A 12,255-nucleotide genomic window follows, 5' to 3' on the forward strand; every position below is an offset into this window, starting at 1 on the left:
CCTAAATTGATGTAAGTTTTTCAGTAGTCTTTATTTAACCCATTTTATAAGACTGTTTATATGACTTGCTACAGAATATTAATGAGTCTGATTATAGAGTGCTGATCCAGATTGGCCCAATTATTTTCTGAATTTGGAAACATGTTGGCTCCACAGGTTTTAGATAATGGATTGTGGACCTGTAGTATTGGGTGATTATTTGTTTAATGTATATCTCTCCTACTAGACTGTAAGATCTTTGAAATCAGAGATCATGACTATATTCGTTTACCATTTTTGCCCTAATGCTTAAATCAGCACATAGTAAACAATTTATAAGCATTTGTAGATGGAATGAATGAACTAAATTTGTTTTAAGTTGAACCATGTTGATCAAATGTAATAAAACAAAAAAGTATTACGTATAGTAGGATATTGGTTGGCCTAAGGATTTTCTCATTGTTTTACTTATTTCAGGTGATTCGTGCGAAAAAGTCACTCTCTCTAGACATTGTCAGCTTGATCCACATCACCAGAAATCTGACTCACTGAAACCTCTGTCTATGTCCCAGCTGAAGCAGTGGAAACATTTTCCTGGAGATCATTTAAATCTTACAGATCCTTTTCTTGAAAGAATAAGAGAAAATGTGTCATTCTTTTTTCAGAATATAACCAATCAAGCTACTGCCAAATAATGAAAGAGGATTACTTCATGACATTCCTTTGTTTCTGTTTAAAAAATTATTGTAGTAATTAAGTGTAACTTTTGAAAAACAATAGAATTATTTAAATTATTATAATGTATTTTGTTGCATAATATATCATAGTTTTGACATAGTAGTCAAATTGAGTTGTTTAATTTTTTGTATATATTCTTTTTTTAAATAGCAGTTTGGCATGTATATATTCTTAAATGTTGAAAATGAAACATTAAAGACATGCTTCTATCATCATATAATTATTTATTAATAATTATGCTTTTATTAAGCTTTTATTAAGTATCTACTGAGAAATTTTTATAAGTAATATGAAAAGGTAAAATACTTAGTCTCTGCCTTTGGGAAATCTAAGCTGAGGACATAGATGTGTGAAAAAATGGAAAAATGGAAGAGGGAATAAGTTTAAACCAGGGGTCCTCAAACTTTTTAAACAGGGGGCTAGTTCACTGTCCCTCAGACCGTTGGAGGGCTGGACTATAGTTTTAAAAAAAACTATGAACAAATTCCTATGCACACTGCACATATCTTATCTTGAAGTAAAAAAACAAATGGGCAAAAACACCTGCATGTGGCCCGTAGGTCGTAGTTTTAGGACTTGAGGATGCGTGGCTATAGCTCAAGGGAAAAAGAAAATCAAAGGCTAGGATTGCATATGATAAATATGTTGACTATAATAGTTGCTGCAGGCAATTTGAGTGACAGTAGTCAGTATCACCAGCTTGGGGCAGGTGATAAAGGACTTTGGGACACCAGTTACTATTCTGGGACCTCAGATTCATGAGGAGTGACATGCAGGCTATAAACCCATACCCTCCAAACATTGTTTATACACCGAATAAAGGTTTAACTACCATAATTCGAGGGGTTGTCTGGAATAACATGAAAAGGGAGTTTTAATGCACAAAGCAAGCTTTAGAAGACTGAAGCCTGCAAAGAAAAAGGAGCTACTCATTTAATCTCCAATTGGGGCTTCTGTAATCAGCTTTTGCTTCCATTTAGGAAAATGTCTTTTACAGTGAACACAGGCATACCTTGGATATACTGTGGGTTTGATTCCAGAACACTGCAATAAAATGAATATTGCAATAAAATAAGTTACATAAATTTTTTGATTTCTCATTGCATATATAAGTTGTGTTTACATCATACTATAATCTATTAAGTGTGCCATAGCATTGTACCAAAACCAAATGCACATATCCTAATTTAAAAATACTTTATTGCCAAAAAATGCTAATGATCATTTGAGCCTTCAATCACTCCTAATCTTTTCTGTTGGTGGAGTGTCTTGCCTCAATGTTGATGGCTGCTGACTGATCAGGATAGTGGTTGCTGAAGGCTGGGGTGGCGGTGGCAATTTCTGAAAATAAGACAACATGATATTTGCCACACCAGTGAAAGATTTCTCTGTAGCATGTGATGCTATTTGATAGCATTTACCCACAGTAGAACTTCTTTTGGAGTCAATCCTCTTAAAACCTTCTGCTGCTTTATTCGCTAAGTTTATGGAATATTTTAAATCTTTTGTTGTCATTTCAACAATGTTCATAGTGTCTTCACCAGGAATAGATTCCATCTCAAGAAACTATTCTTTGCTCTTCCATAAGAAGCAACTCCTCATCCATTCAAATTTGATCATGAGATTACAGCAATTCAGTCACATGTTCAGGCTCTACTTCTAGTTCTTTTGCTGTTTCTACCACATCAAAGTCATCCATGAGGATTGGAGTCTTCTTCCAAACTCCTGTTAATGTTGCTAGTATGACTTTCTTCCATGAATCATGAATATTTTTTTTTTTTTGAGTCAGAGTCTCGCTTTCTTGCCTAGGCTAGAGTGAATGCTGTGGCATCAGCCTAGCTCACAGCAACCTCAAACTCCTGGGCTCAAGCAATCCTCCTGCCTCAGCCTCCCGAGTAGCTGGGACTACAGGCACGCGCCACCATGCCCGGCTAATTTTATATATATATATATTAGTTGGCCAATTAATTTCTTCCTATTTTTTTTTATAGTAGAGACGGGGTCTCACTCAGGCTGGTTTTGAACTCCTGACCTTGAGCAATCCGCCCGCCTCGGCCTCCCAGAGTGCTAGGATTACAAGTGTGAGCCACCGCACCCGGCCAATCATGAATATTTTTAATGGCCTCTAGAATAGTGAATCCCTTCTAGAAGGTTTTCCATTTACTTTGCCCAGAAGCATCAGAGGAATCACTATGGAAATTATAGCCTTATGAAATATATTTCTTAAATAATAAGACTTGAAAGTTGCCTTTACTCCTTGATCCATGGGCTGCAGAATGGTGGTTGTGTTAGCAGGCATGAAAACAACAATCTCTTTGTACATCTTCACCAGGGCTCTTCGGTGACTAGGTGCATTGTCAATGAGCAGTAATACTTTGAAAGGAATCTTTGCTTCTGAGCAGTAGGTTACAACAGTGGACTTAATATATTCGGTAAACTGTGCTGTAAACACAAGTGCTGCCATGTAGACTTGTTTATGGAGCACAGCAGAATACATTTAATATAATTCCTAAGTATTTAGGATTTTGGGAATAGTAAATGAATATTGCCTTCAACCTAAAGTCACCAGCTGCATTAGACCCTAACAATAGAGCTTGGCCTTTGAAGCCAGGCATTTACTTCTGTCTAGCTGTGAAAGTCCTAGATGGCATCTTCTGTGTTTTTTTTTTTTTTGAAACAGTCTCACTTTGTTGCCCAGGCTAGAGTGAGTGCCATGGCGTCAGCCTAGCTCACAGCAACTTCAAACTCCTGGGCTCAAGCATTCCTACTGCCTCAGCCTCCCAAGTAGCTGGGACTACAGGCATGTGCCACCATACCTGGCTAATTTTTTCTATATATATTAGTTGGATAATTAATTTCTATTTATAGTAGAGACAGGGTCTCGCTCTTGCTCAGGCTGGTTTCGAACTCCTGACCTCAAGCAATCTGCCCGCCTTGGCCTCCTAGAGTGCTAGGATTACAGGCATGAGCCACCGCGCCCGGCCAATGGCATCTTCTAATATCAACCTGTTTAATGTAGCCACCTTCATCAACAATCTTACTTTATCAACAGTCTTCTGGATAACTTGCTGTAGCTTCTCAATCAGCACTTACTTGCTCTTTTACCTTGCACTTTTATATTATGAAATGTCCACATGTCCATAATGGTAGTGAAAAAAAAAGATGACAAATATAATATGTAAAAAAAATATATATTATGAAATGGCTTCTTTCCTTAAAACTTATGAACTGACCTTTGCTAGCTTCCAACTTTTCTTCTGCAGGTTCCTTACCTATCTCTGTCTTTACAGAATCAAAGAGAGTTAGGGCCTTGCTCTGGATTAGGCTTTGGCTTAAGGGAATGCTGTGGCTGGTTTGATCTATTCAGACCACTAAACCTCTCCATATCACCAATAAGGCTGTTTCACTTATCATTTGTGTGTTCACTGGAGTAGCACTTTTAATTTCCTTCAAGAACTTTTCTTTTGCATTCATAACTTGGCTAACTGATGCAAGAGGCCTAGCTTTTAAACTATCTTGGCTTTTGACATCCCTTCACTAAGCTTAATCATTTCTAGCTTTTAATTTAAAGTGAGTGATGTGTGGCTCTTCCTTTCATTTGAATGCTTACAGGGTATTTTAGGGTTATTAATTGGACTAATTTCAATATTGTTGTGTCTCAGGGAATAAGGAGGCCTGAGGAGAAGGAGAGAGATGGGGTAACTGCTGGTTGGTGGAGGAGTCAGAACACACATTTATTGATTAAGGTTACCATCTTATATGGATGCGGTTATTTGTGTGCCAAAACAATTACTATAGTAACGTCAAAGATCACTGATAACAGATATAATAATGAGAAAGTTTGAAATATTGCAGGAATTACTAAGAATTACATGACACAGAAACATGAAGTGAGCACATGGCTGTTGGAAAAATGGGGCTGATCGACTTGCCTGATGTAGGGTTGCCACAAACCTTCAATTTGCAAAAAACACAGTCTCTGGGAAGTGCAATACAACAAGGTATGGCTGTGTTGTCTTGAAGTGTTAAATAAAGAGTCAATTAGATATCATCGACTGTGAGTTCTTTCAATTTGTAGTGTCATACCTGGGCAGTTTTACATCTAGGATTCACGAACAGGCAGTTTGGGACCAAATTTGTCAGTGAGGAAGTAGTCAACTAATAATAAGTGTTGTCTCTTGGCCCCAGTGCATAGGTTCTGTGTATGAAGCTCTACATAAAACTTTTTTTTTTGAGACAGAGTCTCACTCTGTTGCCCGGGGTAGAGTGCCGTGGCATCAGCTAGCTCACAGCAACCTCAAACTCCTGGCCTCAAGCAATCCTTCTGCCTCAGCCTCCCAAGTAGCTGGGACTACAGGCATGCGCCACTATGCCCGGCTAATTTTTCTATATATTTTTAGTTGGCTAATTAATTTCTTTCTATTTTTAGTGGAGACGGGGTCTCGCTCTTGGTCAGGCTGGTTTTGAACTCCTGACCTGGAGCGATCCTCCTGCCTTGGCCTCCCAGAGTGCTAGGATTACAGGCGTGAGCCACCGCGCCCTGCCCATAAAACTTTTTTTTTAAAGAGACAGGGTCTTGCAGTGTTGCCCAGGCTAGATTCTAACTAGACCTTTCAATGTGTATCTTGCATCATCTATTCTCAGACATAAAATTCTTAAAAAAAAAAAAATGACAAGGGACAGGCAGTTTTGTTGTCTGTCTTAACTGTAGTGCTGCCCAGATTGTCCTCTTCAGGACAAAGGTGCTTTTTTTCCCTAGCTGCCAGGAGTATGGCCTGCTGACCACTCAGCCACATCTCTCCCCAAGAATAGCTTTCAGCTGAAAGGAGCTGCCTCACCCAAGGTCAGGCTCTTCCCCAGGCTGACTGGCATTCAGAGACGTGTGGATGCAGGGTCAAAGGCCCAGCACCTTTACCTCAACTGGAGACAGCTTTATAAAGGACCATTCCAGCTCCATAGGTAAGGGTGCTGGGACTATTTCAATAACAGAGATGCCTGTGGTTCTCCATAAAGTTGTTTGCTAAGTAGTGTGGGAAGTAAACTTCCCTCCATCTCTGTGTTTCACTCTGAAATCTTGAAAGGCTACAATCTCACGTATACTACATGTGAGTGATTTTGTAGTAGACATTTTAGAAGAGGCTGAGTTTCATGAGAGAATCCATGTGACATGAGACAAAGGCAGCATGTGTGACACGAGCCCAGAGGCTGAGGAGTGCAGTAGATTAGGTAAGCCATCTGGAATTGAGGAAGGTGCTGGACTTTGACCAGCCAAGGGTTTGTGGGGGCTCAGACTCATTTAATTCAGATGTTAAGGGGCCCTCAGTTAATATTTGGGTTGCATATATAAAGTACCTTTTCTGTGGCAGAAGCTCCATTTATAAGAATTCCCTCTTTTCCCTCCTTTTCTATGTTCCCAGTCCTTAGCCAACTCCTGCTATGTAGCACTTAGCACACTGTCTGTAATTACTTATTTACCTGGCACTCTCTCCCATTAGGCTGAATTCCTTGAAGATAGGAATTTCATTTTATAGTATTCTCAGGACCTTGTATGGTCCCTGGCATAAAATAGCTACTTAGTAATGGATGAATGAATGAAGTATTTTGCCTCTTTTGCCTTCTTAATCATCTTGGTCATGTTCCTTGCTCATAGATCTCAGTTTGAAGGTATTTATTAGGCCAATTGCTGAGCATGCAGGAGTGCACAACACTGAAGAAAGTAGAGCTAGCAGTTTTTACTTGCCTTCTGGCAGGATACAGACTCTCTTCCCTTTTTGCTTCCATGATCTATCAATCTGCTGCATGAGCTGACAAAAGCTGTCAGTGCAATGGGTAATAATTTAAGTCACATACATAATTCATTTGTAATTACATGAATACACCTTTCACACAACTTTATGTGATAATGTTCTCACCCTGAATGACAATGTAAATACATTTTAATCACGTTCTCATTAGGACTGAATTATCAATTCTAACTGAATTAAAACACGAGCAGCTCCACTTTACAGAATTAAATTTCTGGACAGCCTATCGATCCATTTAACAAGGTGTATGATAAAGGAGCAAGTCAAGAAACCTAGCTGGCATTTCTAGTGGTGCAGTCCTGACCTACAATCACATTGCTTGTGCAACTTAGTGTCCTAGTATAATGTTGGCAAGATTGAAATTCTGACTGTGACTTGCAGCAAACAATATGTATAATCAGCAGAGGGCACTGTTTCACTGAGTCATTCCCAAATTAATAATATATTGTGTACTAGAGGAGTTCATAGATATGTTACTTTGGTATTCAAGGAAGGATTCAATATGGCTTGATGGGGATGTTGCAAAGAGATGTTATTTTTCCTTACCTTGTACGATATGGATTTTTTTGGTTACACCAGTTCCTGTGGCATTCTTCTATAGCTAGCCTGTGTTCTGCTTCAAATCATTACAAACTTCCAACCTTGAGATGCTTTGTTGTCCACAACATCAATACCAATTCAGGATACAGCCTTTATGATAAAACTATAGGGGGAAAAGCCTTATTGACACAGAACAGTTTGTTGGAATTCGTTACACTTATTTGAAAACCTGAAGTGTTAAATGTAATTTAATCTTTATAATTTTTTTAGATTTATAAAAAAATTATAGATCTTTTTTGAGTAGGAAGATAATGAAATTCTAACAAAGCAGACCAAAATAAATACTTTTATTTTTATTTTTGGAGGAAATGTCAGCAAAATACTGAAGACAATTTTTGAGTAGTTTTAAAAATGTATAACATCACAGGTATCTACAGCATAAAAATTCCTTTATGTCTGCAATATATTTATGATCATGTATTCCTTTTTTTTTTTTTTTTTTTTTTTTTTTTTTTTGAGACAGAGTCTCGCTTTGTTGCCCAGGCTAGAGTGAGTGCCGTGGCGTCAACCTAGCTCACAGCAACCTCAAACTCCTGGGCTCGAGTGATCCTTCTGCCTCAGCCTCCCGGGTAGCTGGGACTACAGGCATGCGCCACCATACCCGGCTAATTTTTTATATATATATCAGTTGGCCAATTAATTTCTTTCTATTTTTATAGTAGAGACGGGGTCTCGCTCTTGCTCAGGCTGGTTTTGAACTCCTGACCTTGAGCAATCCGCCCGCCTCGGCCTCCCAAGAGCTAGGATTACAGGCGTGAGCCACAGCGCCCGGCCATGTATTCCTTTTTTATTATTAAAAATTTAATCTCTTCAATGGCAGTGACTTTGTGAAAAAAAAAATAATAAAAAAAAATTTAATCTCAAGATGCTATGCATTATTTATGTAGTAATTATAGATGAAGTTAGAATTCAAAATTGGGAGTTAAAATCCTTCCTGAATATTTAATTTCTGGATATGTCTGTGAGGAGTTTTCCAGAAGAGGAAGACTGAGTAAAGAAAATCACCTCACCAATGTAGGTGGGTATCATCCAATCTGTTGAGGGCCTGAATAGAACAAAAAGGCAGGAAGGGTGAATTTGCTACTTGTGTGAGTGGAACATCCATCTTCTCCTGCCTTCAGACATTGGAGCTCCTGGATCTCCTCTGGACTCAGACTGGAACTTAGAATATCACCCTTGTCTTCATCTGTTTGGGCCACTGCAACAAATTGCCATATACAGGAATTATTTCTCACAGTTCTGGAGGTTGGTGAATCCAAGATAAAAGGCACTAGTAGAGCCAGTGTCTGGTGAGGGCTCACTCTTGGTTTTATCCTCAGTTTCCTAGATGGCGCTTTCTAGCTGTGTGCTCACATAGTGGAAGGAGCAAGAGGCCTCTCTTGGGCCTCTTTTATAAAGGAACCAATTCCATTTGTGAGGATCCTGCCCTTAAGACATAATCACTTCCCAAGGGCCTCGCCTCTTATTGTCACATTGATGATTAGGTTTCAACATAGGACTTTCGGGAGAACACAAATATTCAGACCATAGCAAACCCCCTTCTTAGGCCTTCAGACTCAGACTGGAACTTACACCATCTGCTCCCTTGGTTCCCAGTCCATCGGACTCAGACTGAATTGTACCACTCACTTTCCTGGTTCTCTAACTGGCAGACAGCAGATGGTGGGACTTCTTGGCTTGCCAATTCCCATAATAAATCTCTCCCTCTCTAGATCTATATATCTGTGTCTCTGTCCCTGTCTGTATCTCTGTATATCTTCACTTCTGTTTCTCTGGACAGCTCTGACCAATACAGACTGTATACCATTGTTTAGTGTCTGAGTGGAACAAATTTATAGCTCCTGCATTTGCTTAAAGAAAACATATAGGAATATCAATCTAATGCTTCTGTCTTCTACATAATATAATGGTGCTAAGTAATGGTTTAGCATTTGTAAATCTTTATTTTATTATGTATGCAGTATAGCCATTATGGGCTAATATAAATAAATGAGAGGTATTGTATACTTGAAGATCGGCTCAGAGACTTTCTGAAGTACACCAAAATAAGCACGTGAAAATTGAGTGCTTGAAACATAAGTAATAATGTACATGTATTAGCTTTTTTCAGTGTTTATCTGGTTTGCTCGTTATAACGATGCTGGGAGTTGGAAGGAGCAAGTATTTTATTATCTTCATTTTACAGATTTAAGGCTTAGACAAAATGATTGAAGATCATTCAATGACAGAGCTGAAACTTGAACACTACCCCTCTTTTAACTCAAAATCTAATCTTCTTTCCAGTACACTATCCTGATTTCACCATGCCAGGTTCCTGAGATAACTATATATGTGAGAAGGAAAATGAACTTAATGTGAGTGTTTCTTATCACTTTTCTCTTTTCAAATGAATTCATTAAAGAATTGGGTTTTGGATTAAAGTGTGTGAATTTCATAAGATCTGAATATTATGCTCAGGAAATGAATTTTCATGTCCTCAACAGACAGATGAGGACCTAAGACTTTATGTAAATTATTAGCCTTGGGAATATGATGACAGTGAACTTTAGACGTCTTTTAAAGTATTAATAGTGTAACATATATATCTTATTTTACTGAGACTTTTTATTCATTTATTCATTTTCTATGTGACGGATATTGTACTAGGTGTGAGGAATACAAAAATGACTGAGACATAGTCTTTTCCCTCAAAGAGTTGTCATTTTACTGGGGTGGACATACTTATAAACAGATGATTTTGATGTGCACAGGCAACTCTTGAGATCACAAGAGGAAGGGCACCTAATAATGACTGTAGGGCCCTGGGAAGGTTTACTGAGGCAGTGACCACCAAGCTTCCTCCAAAGGGTGAGTCATTTCACAGGATGGGGGTGGAGTAGGACATAGCGTGAAGTGGGTGTAGAAGACCATCTCAACATCCCTCATTTTTGTTGTTAATTTTTATCTTGATAGAAATATTTGGTACATATAGATGTTTATTCTTTCACAGAACAATAGAAACGAAAATTTGCAATTGATGCACTAGATTTGATTACATGACTCATGCTGCTTGGATTGTTCAAATTGACAATCCACTCAAGACATGGTGGGCTGCATCCAGCTTTAAGTTACTTATCTTTAAGCATATAGGGTAGGCAACAAGAAAGCTTGAGTTGCAAAAGCAGAATGGACTTTTTGAGTCTAGCCTAGGCTTCCAAGTGTCCCAGTCACTCTGCACTGGGGATACATGTGGTCATGAGAGACAAGACTGAGTGGGTATGGACAAGCTCCATTAGTGGGAGCCATCAGCTCTAGGATTCCTTCAGTCTTCTTGCTAAGGTTGAGAATCAAAGAGCACACATGGAGCTCAAAATATCCCTTTCATTTTTGATAATAGCTTAGCTGGTGGACTTGGCTTTATATCTACTACCTAGGTGGGCTTGTTAATCCAGAACTCTGTCCTGTCTGTGAGGAAATGTTTCCTGGGTAAGCTTCATGGTGTGAAGGCACTGAGGAGAGCTTGTGTTTTCTACAAGCAGACTAATTCCCAGGAGGACGAAGGTAGAGATATTTCCTTTCTTTTTCATTTACAATTTTTTATTGAGGTAAAATTCACATAACATAAAATCCACTATTAAAAACTAGTTTATTGGCCGGGCACGGTGGCTCACGCCTGTAATCCTAGCACTCTGGGAGGCCGAGGTGGGCGGATTGCTCAAGGTCAGGAGTTCAAAACCAGCCTGAGCGAGACCCCGTCTCTACCATAAAAATAGAAAGAAATTAATTGGCCAACGAATATATATATATATAAATCAGCCGGGCATGGTGGCTCGTGCCTGTAGTCCCAGCGACTCGGGAGGCTGAGGCAGAAGGATTGCTTGAGCCCAGGAGTTTGAGGTTGCTGTGAGCTAGGCTGACACCACGGCACTCACTCTAGCCTAGGCAAGAAAGCGGGACTCTGTCTCAAAAAAAATAAAAAATAAAAAAACAAAAAACTAGTTTATTGAGGTGAAATTTATATAACAAAGTCGATCACTTCAAAGTGAACAATTCTGTGGCATTTAGTATGTTCACAATGTTGTTTAGTCATCACGTCTTATTCCAGAACATTTGCATCACCCCAAAAAGAAATGCCATACCTGTAAGCATTTACTCCCAGTGCTGGGATAAATTGTGACCATCCTGGTCCCTTTCATCTTCTGCTCTAAATAGCAGCAAGGGAAGGAGGTGACTGAACATTTGAGGTTCTGAAGAGATTGTTCCCCAGGATTGTGAGAGTAGGGTAGGAATGGAAAGTGACTGTGCTGAGCAACGCTTCTAGGCTGGTCCCTTATCCTACCTCATGTTTGTCAACAAACAGAAATTCCAGTGGCTTCTAGTGCAGGCCTGTTTTAACTTTTCATTTGTATTAATTAGAAACAGAACCAATATGAGATCTCTCCTTTTTTTTTTTTTTTTTTGAGACAGAGTCTCGCTTTGTTGCCTAGGCTAGAGTGAGTGCTGTGGCGTCAGCTTAGCTCACAGCAACCTCAGACTCCTGGGCTTAAGCAATCCTCCTGCCTCAGCCTCCCGAGTAGCTGGGACTACAGGCATGCGCCACCGTGCCCGGCTAATTTTTTCTATATATATTAGTTGGCCAATTAATTTCTTTGTATTTATAGTAGAGACGGGGTCTCGCTCTTGTTCAGGCTAGTTTCGAACTCCTGACCTTGAGCAATCCGCCCACCTCGGCCTCCCAGAGTGCTAGGATTACAGGCGTGAGCCACCGCGCCCGGCCGAGATCTCTCTTTCTCTCTCCTTCTCTCTCTTGCTCTCTCATTCTCTTTCTCTCTCTCTTATTTACAGATAAATTTATTTGAGAAATTGGCTCAAGTGATTGTGGAGGCTGGCAAGTGTAAAACATGCAGGATAAACCAGCAGGCTGGAAAGTCGGCAGAATTTCCTTGTTGCAGTTTTTTATTGTTTCTCAGCCCAGGTGACAAAGCTGAGTGCATATTATAGTTTTGAGGCAGAATTCTTTCTTCTCTGGGTACCTCAGTCTTTGCTATTATTGCTTTCAACTGATTAAATGAGATCCACCTACATTATAGATGGTAATCTGCTTTACTTAAAGACAACTTATTGTCAATATTAATCACATTTAAAAAATACCTTC

At 39.3% G+C, this 12,255-nt stretch overlaps 1 protein-coding gene across 1 annotated transcript in view; it reads left to right on the forward strand.

The window, feature by feature from the left end:
• The window catches only part of RAD54B (RAD54 homolog B), a 105,708-nt gene extending 104,826 nt beyond the window's left edge, over positions 1 to 882 (forward strand). The window contains exon 15 of the mRNA XM_076005156.1: positions 457 to 882. Within this exon, the coding sequence (XP_075861271.1) occupies positions 457 to 674 (218 nt within the window). The 3' untranslated portion in view covers positions 675 to 882. The remainder of the gene's footprint in view (positions 1 to 456) is intronic.
• The last annotated feature ends 11,373 nt before the right edge of the window (positions 883 to 12,255 follow it).

Source organism: Microcebus murinus, chromosome 7 (genome assembly GCF_040939455.1).
Source record: "Microcebus murinus isolate Inina chromosome 7, M.murinus_Inina_mat1.0, whole genome shotgun sequence".
Classification (NCBI taxonomy): Eukaryota; Metazoa; Chordata; class Mammalia; order Primates; family Cheirogaleidae; genus Microcebus; species Microcebus murinus.